The following is a 15011-nucleotide window of genomic DNA, read 5'->3' as shown; positions in this document are numbered from 1 at the left end:
AATTTAGAAGAGAAGTCTCTATTTTTCCTAGGATGATTAATATTAAAAATGGGTTATTTCGATCCACGTTTTGATATAGCCCCCATAGAACCGTACCTTCTGATTTTCGCTATTATAAACGTTTTAGTACAGAAATTGCCAAAATTTGGTATTTTGTCTTCGTTGGGGCCACAAAACCTTTTTCCAGAAATTTATCGGTGCAGGTCCAGGCTCCATATAACCATTAGGCTTATGACTTTTTGACATTTTTTCTTAAAAATAATGAATGAGCTTTTGCCTATTAATGCCTAACATAACATCCATTCCACTTTATTATGAAACAAGTAAAAAAGAATCAGTCGGCTTTGCCGACAGAGATATACCCTCAACCTATGAAATATTAATCTGCGGACAGATCGAATTTATTTCGCGTCTTTTTAGAATTTTGTGGCCATTTTGTACCTTTGAACTTGCCGACGATAATGTGGATTAGGATTAAAGTTTTGCGGAGGGGCTACTTAAATGAATAGACGACATAGGAAGTGGATCTGATTTTGAGAGTCACATCTTTTTGATATATATTGGTCACACTAGTTATTTCAGTGGGTCATCTTGTAACTTTTGGACCAGTATGCCAGGAAGCATTGACTTGTCCACGGAAAACATAATATGACTGTAAACAGCAGGACCACAATGAACAGCATCGGCATTCATTTCCAAAGCATCTTCGAAGAGACCCTAAACTGCATTTCGACACGAATGTTGAACTTTTGTGGGGGAGGTACCCTAAGGAGAAGAAGAAGTTTTCGTGCTCTCCATCGACTACGGACTTGCCCCTGAAAAAACATTTATCGTCGTAATTGAGGTAGCGATTGCAAGTTGCTTCAACAGAAATCAAAGTGACTCGAGAGCAGGTCTTAACCCAGATAAAGCCACTGGTCGTTTAAACGCCACAAAAAATGGTTGCAAAAATTGACGTAAAACTCTGGTTTGTTCGAAGATTTTTGTGGGGTTTTTTGCATTTTGTTATAGTATTGTCTGTTATCTGTCATTTCACGCTTATAACGCTTCATTTGACCTACGCGTTTCCATGCAATTGGCCAAAAACCCAAGCAATTAAAAAAAATCGACTTTTTTGTAATTTTCGACTTTTGATGAAAAATTTAAATATGCGATAAAAATTTAATCATAAATATTAGAATCATATAAAGTCAGGGATTTGTTAGGAATATAGTAAGAGTATTTTCTCAATCAGAAACCAAGGGATTATTTTTTAAAAAATGCTTATAAAGTCTCAAATATATAATTTTCATAGATAATTTTAAGTTTTCTCGCAAAAAAATTCTCGGCGCTAAGTGGGTTAAAGTTAACTTATCCGAAATTTTGTGTGGGAGGTACCCGAGGGAGTGGACAAATATAGTCCATATTTAAACCTGATTTATATCTGGTAGATGTATTAAGATGTGTAAAGTATGGACCAAATGTAGCTCATCTTCGAACTTAAACTAAGTTTGGGCAAAATATTACGAAAGCCAAAATTTGAATAGACAGACAGGCAGACGGACGGACATGGCTAGATGGACTCCAAATTGTCTGAAACACATTTCGTTCAAACATACTCGGGGTCTAAAACCATTATTTCGATGAGGCGGCACATTTTCATCGTATCAATGTGTATATACCCTCTTTAGCCTAAAGGCTGAGGGTATAAAAAGGTTCCGCACAAACCACTTTTAATTTTTATGATATATGAAAAAAAGTTATATATAATATAAAATGATATATTTGGTATAATACGATTATAAAATCACTGAGAAACAAACGGTTATGTCATTTAAGTTATGTCGTGTGCCCCTATACCTTGTTTTCTGTTAATTATCTGCTTACAGTGACATTAAAAAATTGTCAAAAGTTCTGAAAAATAAAAATTTTAAAAGCTTTTTGACAAGAAGCTTTTTTATCGAATCACTTTATAATTAAGATTTTATGCAATCTTATGTAGAAACTCATCACGCTATGATACAAGGATATGAGGTTATAAAAAAGTCATAACCCTAATGTACATATATGATATGAAATATCCTGCTGCTTATAGCAGATAAAAAATCTCCGTGAAAAAAGAACGTTATCTTTATAGGTCCATGTTTTGATATAGTCACCCAGATGTGGGGAATTTTGTGAGACAAACAGTGATAGACAAATTTTTGTTGCACTTTAAAGTTATTAGTCTTTGTGGAAAACGCGTAAATTACATTGACAATAGCTTATAACCTCCATTATATGGCAGCAATTTTATTCGAAAAAATCTGAATTTCAAATATTTTAATTTTTTTGTCGCAAACACAACCTATCGAGTTGTATGATGCCATTATACATTCATTCGTACATTACGGAACAGAGATACTATAGCATTTTATATGTAAGCCTAAATGTATGCTTTAAAATTAGTTTTTACTGTGTTTGTGTTTAATGTACACGATGTCATTTAAGTTAGGTCGTGGAAAAATATGGAAATCGATGAATTTTAAATATTTTATGTGGAAATATCCAACCGTTCTTTTAAGCATTCCTCATATATTTAATTAAATTCAAACAAAATCTTTGAAAATATCTTTGGATAATGAGGCAGGGGTATTCACACTCTAAGACGTTAGATACTTCGGAATATTTGTAAAGATAAATAATGAAAATTAAAAGTGAAAAAAGTATTAATAAGTTGTCATTTCTTCTGTATATTATTTACCAAAAATATTTTTATATTATTTTATTCCAAACAGCCCACAAGCTGCGACACATTCATTACATTGTTGTCACAAAGGCATTAAAGAATTTCATTATTTACACTTACCCCCAGTTTTTGTAACTTATTTTTGTTCGTTCGTCTATATTCGTAATAATTTAGGCATTCATAGCTCAGCCCCCAGATGACATACACATCTAATTTTTCGTATACCCGTTCCATATATCATTAGGGATTCCTCATTTAAAAATCAGCGGTCTACATTTGCATTAAAGCGAGTAAATCGATCTACAAAATTTGACAATTCGTGTGAGAAGAATAAAATTTTTTACAAAAACTGGGGGTTAATGAATTTCTTTACACTTAATGAATTCTTATCAAAAAGATTTGTTGTTAAATTATGACAATCGAAAGTGATTCACTTCTTTGATTGGAGTATTATAAAATTCTATGGAAATCTTGCACAATTGAAACAAATATGACGTTGTAATTTTCATAATAGTCTGCCTATGGCTATCATTTTTGTCGAGTGGACAAAGTATTTGTTTTTCTTTTTACTAAGTATTTTTATTGTTTTTTTTTCACTTGGGTAAATAAATATTGGCATGTTGTGTGTTATCTATAAATAAACAAATATTGGTTATAGCAATTGTTTGTGACACTTATTAAAATACATACTGCAACAAAGACGTATTAGGTTGGTTCACGTTTTCAGTAAATAAATTTATAAATAAAGACACTATGAAAAAAGTGGTGAAACAGTGAAAAGAATGTAGCAAAGAACATGTTGTAGTTTGTAGGTGATACAACCGCAGTTCTCAATCTAAATTGAATGTTGCATTTTTGCCCCGATATGCTTACTTTTCGTTGTGACATTTCAATCGCAATTATTTATTTTGACAGTTATTCTGGTGATCAGCTGTTCTTTTTGGGGTATCCACTTAATAATTATATTTGAAAAGAGGGACAGCAAATTGAGTTTCGGACGTAATAATCCCAGCAAAAAGTTTGCCTACAAAGAGGCAGTTAAATGATCTGAAGTGCATCAAATTATGCATTTTCACTCATGATTTTTACAAGAGCGTGACTACTGAAAGAGGCTCTCCATTGCACTGCATTTTAACTGACCCTTTGGCACTGCATTTAAACTGACCCTCTGGCACTGCATTTTAACTGACCCTTTGGCATAGCATTTTAACTAACCCTTTGGGGTAGAATAGGAGGCAGTCCAAAGCAAGTGTTCTGCGGAAATTGTGCAAGCCATTACAAAATATCCCAGAAGAAAAAAATGCATTTATTATTTGTGTAAAACAAAAATATTAAGAACTTTATTACATTAACACAAATTATGAAAATTCTCCATTGAATTCAATCGCAAACATGCGTGTTTCCTCCGCTCTCCATTTAATCCAAGCTGAACTGTTTTTGTTTCATCTGCTAAATGGGTTGTCTTCCCATCACCAGTTTCGACATGTACTCTAACAGCACTCCATTCTGAAATGTAGCGAACGGAGAGCATTTTTCACGAATCCGTTTGGACTGCATCCGGATGATGTTAAATTGTGAGGAATTGGAGTGCCTTTTTCACGACTCCGCTGAACTGCATCCGGATGTTGTTAAAATGTGACAAGTGGATGTGATTCTTTGGATTGCATCCAAATGCAGTTAAAATGTGAGGACTGGAGTGCCTTTTTCACGACTCCGTTTGAACTGCATCAGACAGAACTAGTCCACATTGCACTACTTCCTATTTATTTTGCTGGGAATCTTATTTTATTGATAAAATTAAAAAAAAACAAGCAGGTATTACAAAAATGCATAAATTTTTTTGACTACATCTTGTTTTCAAAATATTCATTAAACTTATACAAAATTACTTTACATTTTTATATTTATTATTTTTGCATCATGAATAAACCTATTACCCTTTATTGAAAATAACAAATAAAGCCAAATATGAAATGAAAAAAAAAATGTGTAATTCCATAGATAATAATAACAATTTAATTAAGATTGTGTTCAAGATCTATATGGTCTTTTTACGTGTGGTGTGGAGTTACGTTGTAAGCAAGTTCATGTGCAAGATAACCAACCATTTCTCTCCACAACATTCTATATAATCGAATAAAATTCCCATACCAATCCACAGTTGCTTCTGGACAAACGTGTTGAGTTTAACGTAAACGTATTGAACAAAAGAAGAAGACACACAGGAAATAAGTTAAGGATCTGTGCTAAAGGAAAACGAATCATGAAATTTCTTACAAGTTTTTGTTTAATTGCTTCATTGGCAACTTTGACTTTGGCCAGCAGTGCTGCTTGGGGCAGACGAAATTCCTCCGACTATTTGTTATTGCATGAAAATGTGGTGCGTACACCATTAAAGAATAACTATTGGAGTGTTAATGTACAATTTCCAAAATCGGTAAGATATCGAAAATATATATTTAATGAAAAGAAAAAGAAGAAGAAGAATTATGTATTATGGTACAGTGAAAACTCACAGGAGGCAAATACATACATAACTGTGGAAGAACAAAATTTAAGAAAATAAACGGATACAGTTTTCTTCCCTTCAGCGAAATTTTACCATGTATGTTGGCGATACATGTTCCGACCTATTGCTACACTCATTTGTAATTATTAAGCTATAACAAATAGCCAAGTTTATTAACCACCATTGTGAGTTTTCACTGTCTTTTATTCATATGTGTTTTTTTTTAATAATTAATAATTTCCTTTTTATTTCTTTCAGGGTCAAGTAAATAAAAGAGTCATAACGGCAATTTTTGTATATGATCGCTTTACAAACTCCTCCGGTGCACAACCCAGCTTATGGTCGGGTGGACCTAATTTAACATATGCCACAGTAAATTTGAAGAGCCAAGTATCTCGTGGCATTAATTCAACAGTGGAAATTTATGGAAGATAAAAACATCCATGCATATAGAATAATATAAGACGGACAAAAAACTTTAATTTAACATTAAAATTAAAAAATTAAAATAAATATTAAAAATATTAAGTTAAATATTAAATTAATTATTTATTAATTCTTAATGTTTTATGCATTTTATTCCATTTAAACGGAATACAAACAAACATATTCAAACATATTTTTTGTGTTTCCTAATGAGGTACATCATATTTATCTGCTAAACCAAACCCGAGAAAACCTGAAGCATCAATAAACGAAACTTCACGAAGAAGTTGCTTGCCTCTGGAGTGGGTTTGATAGAAAAGGTCTGAGAAAAATCATGCTGTCATAAAAAAACTTAGAAAACTCAAAATTTTTTTTCCAATTTCTCTTAGAAGAAACTTTAGGAACAGCGTTCATAATATACATGAATATTGTTCGCAACATATCTTGACGTTATTCATACCATATATGAATTAGCTGATAAATGTCTTAATGTGTCTTAAAAATTCATAACCTTAAGAACAACTATCTGTGAAACTTTCAAAACCCATCAGAAATGCACTTGAACTAGACCCAATACCAAAATTTAAAATTTCTGGGGGTAGAGGTACCCGAAGCAGTAAATGTATTTAAATAAACCACTGAAAAATTCAACATAGGCTACGAATCCCAGGCTCTGTTTCCTAAGTAGAGCCTCAAGGACTATCAGATGTAAATGATTGGTGACTGCGTCCTTTCAGGAGTCTTATCATGGATTTTCGTAGAAAATAATCATATTTCTCAGACTAAATCTCAGTGAAGTGTTTCACAACTATTTGTGAAGTGACCGTAAATGAAATGCAGGCTGGAAATATTGAAATTTAGGAGATGAGGAACACGAAGTGGACAAATCGATTGCCTCCTCCGGAGCAGTAGCAACCAAGGTTTCCACACGTTATAAGGCAGCGAAAAAAGTGTTATTTGAAATTGGAAGTCGGAAAAATGCACACGTAAAAGGGAACAGAAGTGGAGAGAAGAAGAAGAATCTGGAGTACAATGGTAACGTATGGCCTGCCCCATAACCAAAGCCTTGGTAAGAAAACTCATATTTTAAGAAACCATGGTGCGATCTGGGTTTGGTCAAAAGTTAAAAAAACTTAAAGCAAACAAGGAAACGGGCCGAAATTTGTTCCCTCCACTATCAACTATTTTTGAACCACATTTCAGATATTTCGGTTGGATTTTTTTTGGCTAAAACTGGAAAATTATCGAAAATGAAATGGAACTGACAATTCTTTGCAGAAATATGTAACGGTTTACACGGAGACTGCATAATTGTGTGAGAAAATGTGGCTAAAACCTTCAAAATACCGCAAATCGGCAGGTACCATTCTATGTGGACCTGTACCGACCATTCTCTGCGAGAATATTTTAATCCCCCAACCAAGACTTTATACCAATTTTCAGCTATTTTGGTAGGATATGTGGCTAAGACCTTACAAATTCATAAAATTCGGAGGTACCCTTTTAGGGGTGGCTATATAAAAACGTTTACCTACACCTGGAGGAATGCTTTACACTTCCTAAGGATACTAAATTACAAATTTCAGCTATTTCGATTGGATAATGTGACCAAAATCTTCCAAATTCCCAAAAAGAGGGAGGTACCCTTGTATGGGGGGCAAACGTTGACTTACACCTTTAATTCTCAGCAAAAATGTTTCACACCTCCAATGGAGACAAAAAAACAAGTTTTAGTAATTTCGATTAAAAAAAATGGATAAAACCTTAAAAAATTTCTAAAATCGGGAGGTACACCTATATGGGTGTTATATGAAAACCTGGACCTATACCGACAATTCTACGGTGGAATATTGTATACCTCCAACGAAGACAAATTACCAAATTTCAGTTATTTCGGTTGGATTATGTGGCTGAAATATTAAAAATTCCCAAAAATCCGGTGATACCGCTCTATGTAGGTTCTATCAAAACGTGGACCTGCACCCAATTATTTTTCGATAGAAAATTTTGTAGCCAACAACGAAGACTTGCATTTCGATTTAAAAAAAATTGGGTAAAAACTTCAAAATTCCCAAAAATCCGCAGGTACCCTTGTATGGGGGCTATATGAAAACATGGATCTATACAGACAAATTAACAAATTTCAGTTATTTCGGTTGGCAAAAATACCACTCTATCAAAACGTGTGCTGTACCCATACATTTGTTTGGAAGAAAGTTTTGTAGCGCCCAACGAAGACCAAAAAAATTCAGCCATTTCTAGGCCAAACTCTTAAAAATACCTAAAATTGGGAGATACGGCTCTATTGGAGCTTAAAATGTAGAGCAATATAACCCAGTTTTAATAGCAAACATCCTGGTTGCAATATATACTTCTGTACCAAATTATAAAGCTCTATGTTAAATATTGCAAGCAGTATCTTGATTTCAACAAAAAGTTGGACATCGTTATACAGCTTTATAGGGTCTCCGACGAATATTTTGATGTGTTACTAACGTAATGACAAAGTTAATTATACCCTCTATTTTATTGTGAAGGATATAAAAAAGAAAAGAAGAAAAAAGTTAGGAAAAGGTCGGACAAAAATCGCAAGAAACTCCAATTATAAGGAGTAAGAATGAAGTCCTTTACCGCGTTACCGATCGGCCGATAGAGAGTCGAGGATGTTCACACTGATTGGTCTTACCCAGGATGTCACAAATGGCGACATGATATTGCGTAGGGCCTAAATAGCCCAATACGGGCTGATGTCTGCGACCTATCTATGGATTACACTCTATCGACATCCAGTGATCGTGAACAAAACTCTACCTCAGATATGGGTGCCTTGGTATCTATGTTCGAAGGTAATGTTACAAGCACACGGGTGACTATAGGAGGAGACTAAGGAAGAGGAAGTGCAAGCTCGACCTATTGTTCATGAACTTGTAGCTCCTCAGACTCCAAATCATGATTTCCCTGAAAAAATCTCACGAACTGTCATGCTTGATTTCGAGCCTCCCCTTATGTCTTCTACGATGTCGGCGAATATTTTTTTTTTTTTTAATTTTTTTTATTAAAATATAAACACACACTTCATATTTCGTTTCGCCAAAAGAATCAATACTGCTTACTTCATTTTATTTTATCACAAAAAATCAACACACAAAAATTTAGTTTTTGCCCCAAATTTCAACGGTGGAATTAATGCCACGGCTCATTTGAGATTTCAAGTTGACAAGGGCGGTGGTATAGCCAGGACCGCCAGACCACAAAGTTGGTGTGGCACCAGAGCTGTTGGTGAAACGATCATAGACATAAATGGCGGTGATTTTGCGGGTATTAGTTTGGCCCTAAAACAAAAAATGGGAATACACAAAATTACAATTAAAAATCCATATTTCCTCTAGCTTTCACCACCAACTACTTACACTCTTAGGGAAGGCGACATCAACAGAAACAAAAGTATTGGTAACAGGAGTACGAACAACCGATTCATTCATCAGCAAAATATCTGTAGTATTGCGGCTACCCCAGGTGGCATTCATGGCCAAGGTGGTGGCGAATAGAGCCACAAAAACTAAAGTGAACTTAAGGAATGCCATTTTTACTCTTTGCGTACTGACGAAGAACTTATTGGGTTCGGTGGCATAACAAAGAGTATTTATAGGAAATAGGAAACGTCAAAAAAAGGTTTATTTAATTTGTTATCTTCAAATGAGACTATTGGCAAATATATAAAATGACAATTTGCTTATCATTAGATTAATATAATTCGTTTAGCATATTGCCAAAACTATTGATATGACTGGCGGTGGCTTATCTTGCGGTGGGAATGTTTTGTTTTATAAATCCGCCAAATGGATTTGGTTTTTTGTTTTTTTTTTTTATTTGGACAAATAAAAAAAATTCTTAGAATTGCATTTAGTAGCAATTCTGTGACATTATCACCAAAAATAGAGTAGACGTTGCGACTCTTGAGATTTTTTAGGAAATAAACATTCGTTTTCTTTGAAGTGGGGAAGTTAGCCACTTCCAACAACCATTAACCAATTGTGATTAAGCAAAAAATCCCCCTATGAATGTTATATGACTGTTTGGTATTTAATAAATAATCAGTTCATATATTACTGGTATACTGATAAGCCGAAATTTCTGGTCAATGAATCAATGCTTTTGGCTGGTGTAGAGGTTTTTATTTGAATTCCATTGTGATTTTTGCGGAAAATATTGAGCGAGTACAACAAAGCGTTAACGAAATACCACAAAAAGTTATACCCACATATGGTGCAATTGGCGCAATAATTATAACCCGCACACCTTCTAAACTTCTAAATTTTACAGTTAAAATCCGGCAGTTGCTCAGACTTGAAATCAACTTTATTGAAAACTTGATAATGAGTGCTTCTATAGACCCTCTCTAAAGGTCCTTTCTAAAAGAAAGGGTGCTTCAATAGGTCCTTTCTAAAAGAAAGCGTGCTTCTATAGGTCCTTTCTAAAAGAAAGGGTGCTTCTATAGGTCCTTTCTAAAAGAAAGGGTGCTTCTATAGGTACTTTCTAAAAGAAGGGTGCTTCTATAGGTCCTTTCTAAAAGAAAGGGTGCTTCTATAGGTCCTTCCTAAAGGAAAGGGTGCTTCTAAAGGTCCTTTCTAAAAGAAAGGGTGCTTCTGTAGGTCCTTTTTAAAAGAAAGGGTGCTTCTAAAGGTCCTTTCTAAAAGAAAGGGTGCTTCTGTAGGTCCTTTTTAAAAGAAAGGGTGCTTCTATAGGTCCTTTCTGAAAAATCCTTTCTGAAAGAAAGGGTGCTTTCTGAAAGATCCTTTCTGAAAGATCCTTTCTGAAAGAAAGGGTGCATTCTGAAAGATCCTTTCTGAAAGAAAGGGTGCTGCTATAGATCCTTTCTAAAAGAAAGGGTGCTTTCTGAATTATCCTTTCTGAAAGAAAGGGTGCTGCTATAGATCCTTTCCGAAAGAAAAGATGCTGCTATGGATCCTTTCTGAAAGAAAGGATGCTTCTGTAGTCCGTTCTGAAAGAGAGGGTGGTTCTACAAACACTTTCTGAAAGAAAGGGTGCTTCTGTAGTCCCTTTCTAAAAGAAAGGTTGCTTCTGTTGTCCCTTTCTAAAAGAAAGATTGCTTCTGTAGTCCTTTTCTGAAAGAAAGGGTGCATCTATAGTCCCTTTCTGAAAGAAAAGGTGCTTCTTAGTCCCTTTTTGAAAGAAAGAGTTCTTCTATAGTCCCTTTCTGAAAGAAAGGGTGCTTCTGGTGTTGAATACTGAGCATATTTGCTACATTGCGCCATCAATCCTGACCCAATAAGAACTGAGGCGGCAACTCCAACCAGATCTCAGTTGCGCCAAAACAACTCTCGCTTGTCCAAGTAGCTATTGTTCTTCCACTGCCACAGATGGTGACTGATCCCTGAGGATGGCATTCATACGATAGCCTCCTATGGCCTCGGCGACTACATCAGTATAAATATCTCTCAAACCTGCCTGCTTATCTAGAGGTTATCGTTTATATCTTTGGACCACTCTCGCTAGATCATGAATATCTTTTCTTCTTGTTTCTAAATTCCACGTATGACTGGCGACCAATTAAATAATTGGTGATCCAAGGTTTCACACCCAAGGTCCTCGAACAGCTTAGCATGGCTGACCGTATGAAAAGCTTTAGTCAGGTCTAACGCTACCATCACTGTCCGTGGTACGTTCGGTTCTGATTTAGACGTTGGCTAAGTTTGTGGCACTATGCTGCTTACGGAACTCGTGTGGGTGATCCGCAACTGTATAAAACGCTCTGATGCTGGAGAGGAGTAACGCCTCAAGAATCTTCGGAAATCGAACTGCTTCATTCACCTTTGCCAGCATACTTGTCAAGTTTCTTCAGCAACGGACCAACCTGCTTAATTTCCACCCTTCGCGAACTGTTAAGCTGAAAACACATCTAACGTTTGGGTAAAGTTTTATGTTGGGCGTTGAGAAAAACAACAACAACAACAGGGCGACGCCGACACCAAAGTCCAGCGTTGATATGTTTGCCGGCATATATTTCAAATGAATTTGAATTTTTCGGCATCATGCCGAACAGTGTAAAAACGGCCAAAACGACACAAAACTTTACCCAAACGTTGGATGTTTTTTCAGCTTTAGAGTGGCTAAAAATAGGTTAAGCACTTTGATGACCCCGGCACATACGGTCCGTTGTGAGTCGCGTCGCGCGTTATAAAACACCAACCACATGAAAAATATGTAAGTGACGCCAAGTTAGTTCTCGAATTTTTCATGTGGTTGTTGTAACGCGACACTCAATGGACCGTATGTGCCGGGGCCTAAAGTCCGTCGCCTTTGCTGGGAAATTTTGTCTTATTTTAGATATCTACCAGCAGGAGAGGCTGCAGCAGTGATGATGTCTCGGAAATTCCTCTCTTCAGAGGCATTGGACAGTTTTCTGAAGCGTGGGTTGGTGAATTGCTTGAATCCTTGCCAAAGGTAATTGGCAAGGATTCATGTTTAGGAAAGTACGGCGCTCAGAAGTTATGCAATCGGGTGGTCTAATGATGGAGATGAGAATAGGGAGATTGTGCGACCCAAGGAAAATCACTGGTTGCCATGTCACGTCATTTATCAGACCAGGCGACACGATGTATGTATATGCCAGTCTCCTCTAATCGAGGTGGCTACGTCCTCGTTCACGGTGCAAAATGTGTAGCTATGTATGTATATATTTGCTCAGTCAGCTCTTTATTTGGTAATGGTAATTGTTCCTGTGAATCAATACTCAATTGTTATATTTTATATTCAATTGAGTAAATGTATTTTAAATGTTTTTATTGCCACATTAAATAACAATAATAATTTGTTAAGCCAAACATAATTGCTTAAAATAACCTACCGATTTAAAACATTAACTTTATTAATATTATTATTATGTGGAAAATTGATCTATTTGTTTGTGTTAACACATCAATAAACATGTTTATTTTAAATATTTAAATACAAAGCAATTAAAGTAAATACTATACACAATCGAGTTAAATATTAACTTAAGCATTATTTGATTTTTATGGTATTTAAATAAATATGAGGAATAAATTGTGTTGGTGTTTTTTTCGAGTGCAATTTACTCTCCCACTCACAATTTGTTTAATTAAGTTTGATTTCGAATTGCCTCGTTTGCATGATAGCATCAGGTGAGATGGTGGCAGCACATTGTTGCATTATTGGGCTTAACAAATTGTCCCGCATCATCGTATACTGTCACATGACACCGACTTAGAAATATCGTGATTTGAAAATAAATTTTAATGGCAAATTGTCAATTGCTTTACAATAAAAAGAAACGGGCAGCAGAAGCCACTTAAAATTATCATAAAAATTTAAGCCTTTTTCTTTGCTTAACTTAAAAACGATTTTAGTTGCAGCTTCTCAAAAAAAAAGAAAAATCTTTTTTCGGAAGGTTTTTGTTTTCTCTTCATGGTAACAATTTTATGGTCCCAACACGATTTTGACTACAAATTTCTTGCCTTATTCCCTTTCTGGAAGCAATAAATATACAGACAAATAGATAGAGATGGATATTCGTTTACATTGCTCATTTGTTTTGTTTGGACTTTTGTCGAAATTGTCAGTTGACTATTTTCGAAAATTATTTATTACAATCGTAAATCTTCTCTTGCGTGCTGTGTTAAGTAGTTACCTATTATTGCTGTCCGCATGTTGTCTCCCTACTGGGTGGTTCTACAGTCAGAAGAAGCTGGCACATAAATACACCCTTTCTCACATTCCCTTGCACATAAATATTTGCTTAGTTCCTCCTGTGGTGTGATGTCTAAAGTGTTCCCCATTATATTGTTTACATTGTCTATTTTGGGGGTCCCTGTTGTTCTTGTTGTTGGTAGTTGTTGGTGTTTATTTATTCATTGAAAAACTCTTTTGATAGATTATATCACGGAAAATGGTTAAGAAACTTTTATGATCGATCATAAAATGAACGAAAAAAAATACTTCAAATTTGTTTTCAATTAGTTCAATGGATTATGTGTGAGTTGTGTTTTCCTTTGAAAACACATGAGAGAAGAAGACAAACTTTGAAATCTTTGAAGAAAATGATATAAAATAAAACCACATACATACTTCATGTGATAGATGATAGGTGGTAGTAGTAGGTGGTATAAATTTTCCACTGAGTATATTTTTAGGCAAACGTTTTTCGTTTTCTTTTTTTAATTTATTTTTTATTGAGAAATCAATACAATTGATGAACCTCAAAATAAGGAAATTATAAAATAAACAAGTTAAGTTTTTTATTTATTTGTTTAAATATTAAGTAAAAAATGCATAAATTTCATGAGAAGGAAATTCACTCTTTAGTGGCCTATATATTAGGGTGATGAATTTTTTACAACCCTGTATCATATCATTTTGTGTGTGTGGTTTGTTTTATCGAATCACCTTATTTGTAAGATTTTTTCTAATCAAAGGTAAAAACTAATCTTTTGATAAAATAATTAAAATCCAATATTATATGTGTTTTGAAACAATATTTTTAAAAATATGTACCCCTACTTTTTTAATTTTTCCACAAGCATCCCAGAAAGGGACAAGGGAGACTTTTCTTATATCAATGAGTGCACCCCGATTCATATTTTGCTCAATGATATGGGACCCACTGTTTATCGCTGAGTCCTAACGGCGTGTCTAAGACACCACTTTGTAGGGAAGTTTTACATGACTGAAATACTCAGGAAATGTCGCCAATATTACTGACGGGTATTTTACCACCGGTATGTTGCCTTGCCGGGGAATCGAACGCACGACCTTCAGCGTGCAAGGCGGGTGTGCATACCATTGCACCACGGTGGCACCCATCTGGGCGTTACAAAAATACATTTTTAACAAATTTTACGTATATTGGTGATTTGAAAAAATAGTTTTAAACAATCTTTCGAAAAAGTATTTAAAAAATCTACACTTTTGAAAATATTTTTAAAAAAATATTTGAAAAGATCTACTATAATAAATGTTTAGAATAAATGTTTAAAAAAAAAATTTTCAAAGAAAATATTACAAAAAAATATTTTAATAAAAAATTAAAAATATTTTTAGATTCACTTTGGCAAAAAATATGAGATTAAGCTTGACTTACCTACAAATAGTAAAATTAAAAATATTTTAAATTATCCACGCTTATAAGTATTTTAAAAATGTCTTAACAAATATTTTTAAAAATAAAAAAAAAACATTTTAAAAAATCCACGCTTATAAGAGTTTTTAAAGAAAGTCTTAAAAATATTTTTAAAACGTAAAAAAAAAACATTTAAAAAATCCACGTTATAAGAGTTTTTAAAAAATGTACTAAATTTTCTCTAAAAAAATTAAAAAAAATTATTTGTT

General features: G+C 34.3%; 3 protein-coding genes across 3 annotated transcripts in view; 1 reads left to right on the top strand and 2 right to left on the bottom strand.

Moving 5' to 3' along the window:
* Wnt5 (Wnt oncogene analog 5) overlaps window positions 1-15011 on the bottom strand; it is a 649366-nt gene that overhangs the window by 252639 nt on the left and 381716 nt on the right. The window lies entirely within an intron of this gene.
* Window positions 4869-5750, top strand: LOC141406264 (probable salivary secreted peptide). Its single transcript, XM_073991503.1, has 2 exons — window positions 4869-5144; window positions 5475-5750. The coding sequence occupies exons 1-2, from the start codon at window positions 4971-4973 to the stop codon at window positions 5649-5651; spliced, it is 351 nt and encodes a 116-aa protein (XP_073847604.1). The 5' UTR covers window positions 4869-4970; the 3' UTR covers window positions 5652-5750.
* On the bottom strand, window positions 8746-9233 carry LOC141406733 (probable salivary secreted peptide). The gene is made up of 2 exons (XM_073992689.1): window positions 9053-9233; window positions 8746-8974 (listed from the first exon to the last, which is right to left on the bottom strand). Exons 1-2 carry the CDS (start codon window positions 9224-9226, stop codon window positions 8795-8797), a joined length of 354 nt encoding a protein of 117 aa, XP_073848790.1. The 5' UTR covers window positions 9227-9233; the 3' UTR covers window positions 8746-8794.

Source organism: Musca autumnalis, unplaced genomic scaffold (genome assembly GCF_047663935.1).
Source record: "Musca autumnalis isolate F117 unplaced genomic scaffold, ASM4766393v1 scaffold_5, whole genome shotgun sequence".
Classification (NCBI taxonomy): domain Eukaryota; kingdom Metazoa; phylum Arthropoda; class Insecta; order Diptera; family Muscidae; genus Musca; species Musca autumnalis.
Note: the sequence above shows the minus strand (reverse complement) of the source record. Positions and strands in the feature narration are given on the sequence as shown.

Excerpts from the sequence above, each read along its gene's own strand:
- LOC141406733 (XM_073992689.1), bottom strand. The coding sequence starts at position 9,226 with ATGGCATTCCTTAAGTTCACTTTAGTTTTTGTGGCTCTATTCGCCACC. Across the intron at positions 8,975-9,052 it reads ATGTCGCCTTCCCTAAGAGT|GGCCAAACTAATACCCGCAA; the intron begins GTAAGTAGTTGG and ends TTTTTGTTTTAG.
- LOC141406264 (XM_073991503.1), top strand. The coding sequence starts at position 4,971 with ATGAAATTTCTTACAAGTTTTTGTTTAATTGCTTCATTGGCAACTTTG. Across the intron at positions 5,145-5,474 it reads ATGTACAATTTCCAAAATCG|GGTCAAGTAAATAAAAGAGT; the intron begins GTAAGATATCGA and ends TATTTCTTTCAG.